The sequence below is a fragment of the Colletotrichum costaricense genome, assembly GCF_030867565.1.
Source record: "Colletotrichum costaricense strain IMI 309622 chromosome Unknown Scaffold_14.1, whole genome shotgun sequence".
NCBI classification, from domain to species: Eukaryota; Fungi; Ascomycota; class Sordariomycetes; order Glomerellales; family Glomerellaceae; genus Colletotrichum; species Colletotrichum costaricense.
In genome coordinates this window covers 482,895-487,644 of record NW_026848243.1, presented here as the reverse complement: position 1 = coordinate 487,644, position 4,750 = coordinate 482,895, and the positions used below count along the sequence as shown (strand labels likewise).

Genomic DNA, 4,750 nt, shown 5'->3' with positions numbered 1-4,750 from the left:
AGTCTTAGGATGACACCTAGTACCTTAGACCGCTTCTGCGCATGGCGCATGATGGGTTTGATATTGACGGGTTTCTGCCCCAGTATGGACAGGATAAAGTATGAAGAAGGGCGCGTCTGACGGGTGGGGGCGTTCAATATTCTTGTTCCTCTAGAAAGCCTGGAAGGTGACCACTAGGGGCCCTAGATGATCAAGGAATGGGATGGACAACTGCAGATCGAGATGCGGAGAACGGCACGGCGGCGAGGCAGCGGGCAGTGACTGAGCGAGTGCCCTTTTGCGGCCGCAGAAACCGAACTGGTGGGCACACTGGAGAGTCGCAGGACTGGTTTGCCAAGGCCGCGCGCCGTTGGTACGATGTTCAATGCGTGATACTAGGCGTAATCTTTGGAGACAGACTGAGAGACATGGTGGAAGTAAGGGCGCACGGCAATTGTTGCTTCTCGGCGTCGTCTTGTCTCTCGGTGAGGGGTTGGTAGGGTTGTTGTGTCAGTGTGCCTATAATCAGAGAGCTCGTGAGTGGCTAGGCGAGAACGAGCTTGGCTGGTGAGGAGGTAGGTACTTTGAACCATCATGTCTTGGAGCCCGCGTTGAGGTGGACGCGCGAGGTTACGAAGTGTGGAAGCGTGGTTGAGCAACTCTCAGTCATCAACTACGTCAACTGTCTCGATATCTCGAAGACCCGCATAGGAGGGCCAAGCTCGCACGTTTGCGCACGTTCCCTTGTCGCAACGCCCACCGTTCGATAGATGGCTAGGGAGACATCGCAAGTCTACTAACTTGGAGGATTTCGAAGAATGTGGTCTCGGGAGACACTCATGGTGCGATATTAACAGTGAATCCATCTTATCAAACTATGATTGGCAACCTGCTGAGTCCGGCTAAACATGCTGCGCTTCCAAACAGTCCGTGTTCAACTGGAACACTTTAGTCTCTAGGGTGTAGAAAGCAGCACCATCAACGTCACGATCGCGATTCTGTGTAGATCGCCGCGTGGTTGTTATTCATCCCTTACCGCCGAGAGATCTTCAAAACACATAGGACACAGCTAAGGCCGCCCTTGCCAGAGCCGGTGGCAAATACTCATGCCTGGATGGTTCCCATCGTCACGGCCCCGGGGTCCCGCCGTAGAGAGTCGCTTCGCACGGACGGGGCCGGCGATTCACGGCCGGGGACTTTATTGACGGAATAGAGGGGCAGAGGGTGGGAGCGAGAGGGGTTGAACACAACAATTACCAGAAACTTGGAGTTATGCCGTCGCTACCGAACAAAACGATCAGCTTGGCACAGAGCCTCTGTCTCCAAGTCTCCAAGTGGCGAGTACTGAACATGGAAGACGCTTGATAAGATCTCAAGGTGTGGTGGACCGCATTAAGTCTGGATGCTACTATCTTTGGTGCATCAATTGTCACTCTAGGGCCCTAGAAGAACAATGCCCCCCTCGACTTCCAACTCTCACTCACTTTTCCCATCTCGACACTGACCACATTGCCCATTGCGTCGTTTTCGTTCCGCGATTCTATAGTTCGCTGACTCGCCGTCCAATCAAGGCCTCAGATCGCTCACCCAACCAGCGACTCTGCCGTCTTAGCTCGGAGAGGGGGGACTCTTCGATGACAGAAAGTCCCGATTGCACATGGCCGCCCCGATCTCCAAAGACATCACCGGCGCTCAAGAGGGCAACGACGTTTAACTAGTCCCGCCCATCCCTTCCGGCTTCTGCATCCGGTGTTGCGAGCTTACTAGCTTTTTGCCTTTCCAAGGAACTGGACGACAGGCCTTGTTTCGGGGAAAGATCTTCGGCGTGGCAGAGAAAGACACAAAGAGACTAGAAGGGGCCCACGGAAAGACATCAGCACGCGGTTGACTCCAAGTGAGACTAGCAGTATGTCTGCGAACGAGAGACACTTTGCCCGTTCCGTCTTACGTCGAGATCTTGAGAGTTCAGGTTATGGACGATGGATGGGAGAAAATGGGGCCCGCGACGTTCAAGGTGCCACACTCACCGCAAGCTATTGGAGGCGTCGGCCAAACCCAACTACGGTACGAGAAAATCATCAGTGGATAGGCTCCATCGTTCGTCAGTAGCGCTTCCTATCGTGCCATATCGTGCCATTGTCTCTGCCATGTCTCAGTCACTAGCCGCAAGGTTCGAGATCTACGATCCTTGAACACGCGAGGTCAGAACGGTGCACAAGATTGCCGAGTGATTAACGTGCACCACAGAGATGCAAACGAACCGACGGGGCTATGATGGCTTCACTCTGGGAGCGTATAGCGAAGAATGTTATCTCAAAATATCGTGATCTGTCTGCCAGCCTCATTCCCTAGACGCTCCAAGACACGTGGGTCAACCCACGCTTACACGTACGTCTGCCGTCATACGATAAGGGATATCCAGTACCAGCTCCAGCGTTCGAACGTTGACTGCCTCACCATACCCGTACCTGAAGACCTTCTCTGCGTCTACCTAAACCCTCGAGCGTTTCTGAACCCTACTCGCCTATGCACAGCCCCCTCTGACAGCCGCCGTCTGATGTTTTCCAACAGCGCCATGAGGTCAAGAACCCGAGCCGCTTCCGAGCCCGGTGTCAGCCATTCCCGCAGCGACCCCTCCAGGGCTGACCAATGGAAAGCCACAGAGATGGGCATCCCGAGGGCAAGGTATCGTATGGCATTGACCATAAGTTGAAGCCGGCCGGGAATGAGAAGCTGAAAAGGCCGCCTTGACGATCATACTGCGGTGGCTTGCGTGGCTGGGGGCGGAAAGCTTCAAGGCAATGGATGTGGACGGGGCGGTGGCTTGAACCACAGAGCTACACACGTTTTGATAGTTTTTTGATATTGGGGAGCACGGCAGTTCATCATCTGCCACAAAACGCCCCTCCCAGCAGTGCCACCTTACCGATATTTCGCTGAAGACGGCATATTGGAAAAGAAGGCCCGTGTTGGCGAGTATCTAACCTCTTCCAAGCATAGCCTCATGATGAAAGGGCCACACACCCCAAGCCGGCCCGCCCGCTGTCCACGTCGCTTGCCATTGTCAATAGTCTCGTATCCGTGCCCCGAGCTAAGACGATTCGTGGATCACGGGAAAGGGCCCCATCACCGAAAGAAATAACCCGACAGGGTCCCCTCTTTCTCTGTGTTTCCAAGTCCAAGTGGCTCGACACCAACTAAGCGAAGGACGGCGCACGGTGCCGCCTCTTCCTCTCTTAGTCTTTACCAAGCCTTGCTCATCGCACTAGACTAGGCTGGTTGGCACGGTTGTCTGTTGGCTTCTTGGGGTGGGGGGCACGACGACTGGACGCCCTCTCTGGCACCTTGGGCGTCTTGGGAAACGGGACCGGGAGCAGTCGGTTTCTCTAGCGGGCGTCGAATGATCTAAGCGCTTCCGCGCCGGCTGGCGGGCGGCTTTTGTTGCGAGCGGCCCCCCCGCGTCGAGAGACGGCGTTGAAGGAGCTTATTCCCCACTCCGCGGTACCCACTCCGTGCGGCCGGAGAGGGCGGAGCCACACCCAAATGGCTGGGAAGAGATGAGGGATGGTGTTGATGATGTGGCTCAGGCAAAGCCGTTTGCGGTCACACGGGAACTTACCGTACTGTTCTACACACCAGTCGCCAACAGGTGTGAAGGCCACAGAGGTCTAGGCCTGCCTTCATAGACACACGAGACAGAGAATCACTTGCTATGGGCGGGGGGATGGGACGCTAGCTTTGGTTCCGTGTGTGTGTCACTGGCTGCGGCGCCAAGAAATGAAGGTGCTTTGGCATCGGGCGTCATCAAGATGGGTTCGGGGACGGGGAGCCATCATCATGGGAGGGAGCACGGGGCGATGCACGGAGAAAACAACATCTGCAGGAGCCTGGAAGGTATCTCGATGCCTGCGAAAGGTGGTATAGCACGATGGGTGGTAGCATATTGGCTCTCGTATGAGCTGTTGAAGCTGTTAGAGAAGGCCATTGTGGGACTATAGTAGGCAGCGTGGTTGCTTAAGATCGACCCCGAGTTTGCTTTGTAAGTGCCGTCTGGTGTTTCTGTGAGGCGGACAAATCGTTTCTGGCACACCATCTTAAAATGATGCGACAGTTGGCTGGAGTAAGTGTCTGGAGCCGCGGGGTGAGCAGTGCACTTTCACACTTTTGGGAGACTTTCCTCCCCTCTTTACGCAAGAGGAAGGGCAAAGCTTGGGATGGACTTGGATAGACCTTGATGTACGTGGCCGGTCTCATGAACTATGGAGAGGATGACGATGTTCGTTCCCATCCGCTTGGATGTGGCTTGAGAAGAGGACCCCTATGCCCTGCCAATATGTCGTAAGGGCTGTTAAGGAGAGGCGGCGTTGGCACGGACCGCAGATATTCACACAAATCTTCATACCATGACGCCAGACGCCGCAGAGGCCACGAGTCTGAGAGCCTCATTTGAGTCATCAAGCAGCAGTATTTCCACTATTATGGCCGAGAACCATACCGTTGGTAAACCGCGGGATCCTGCAAGTGCACGGCGACCTATTGTGGTCAATCGTGTTCACGGCAGGTCGTCATCTGCCATCAAGGGCCGTGATTGACTTTCAGGAACCATCACGTTCGACGTGAACTCTGGCACAAAATGTATTGAATGGCAGGGTCCTTTTCCCCGTGCGCGCGTCGAGGAGAAGAGTTTGGGCCACCATGACTCGTCTCGTCATGGTGCGCTTCTTGCGCTTCGCTAGGACCACGCCGTCACGGCGTGGTCATATCCGACGGT

At 55.1% G+C, this 4,750-nt stretch overlaps 1 protein-coding gene across 1 annotated transcript; it reads left to right on the top strand.

Moving 5' to 3' along the window:
• Nucleotides 1–2,554: 2,554 nt before the first annotated feature.
• CCOS01_12044 (uncharacterized protein) lies at nt 2,555–2,692 on the top strand (the record flags this gene model as incomplete). Its single annotated transcript, XM_060460194.1, has 1 exon — nt 2,555–2,692. The coding sequence occupies one exon, from the start codon at nt 2,555–2,557 to the stop codon at nt 2,690–2,692; it is 138 nt and encodes a 45-aa protein (XP_060309137.1).
• Nucleotides 2,693–4,750: the final 2,058 nt, after the last annotated feature.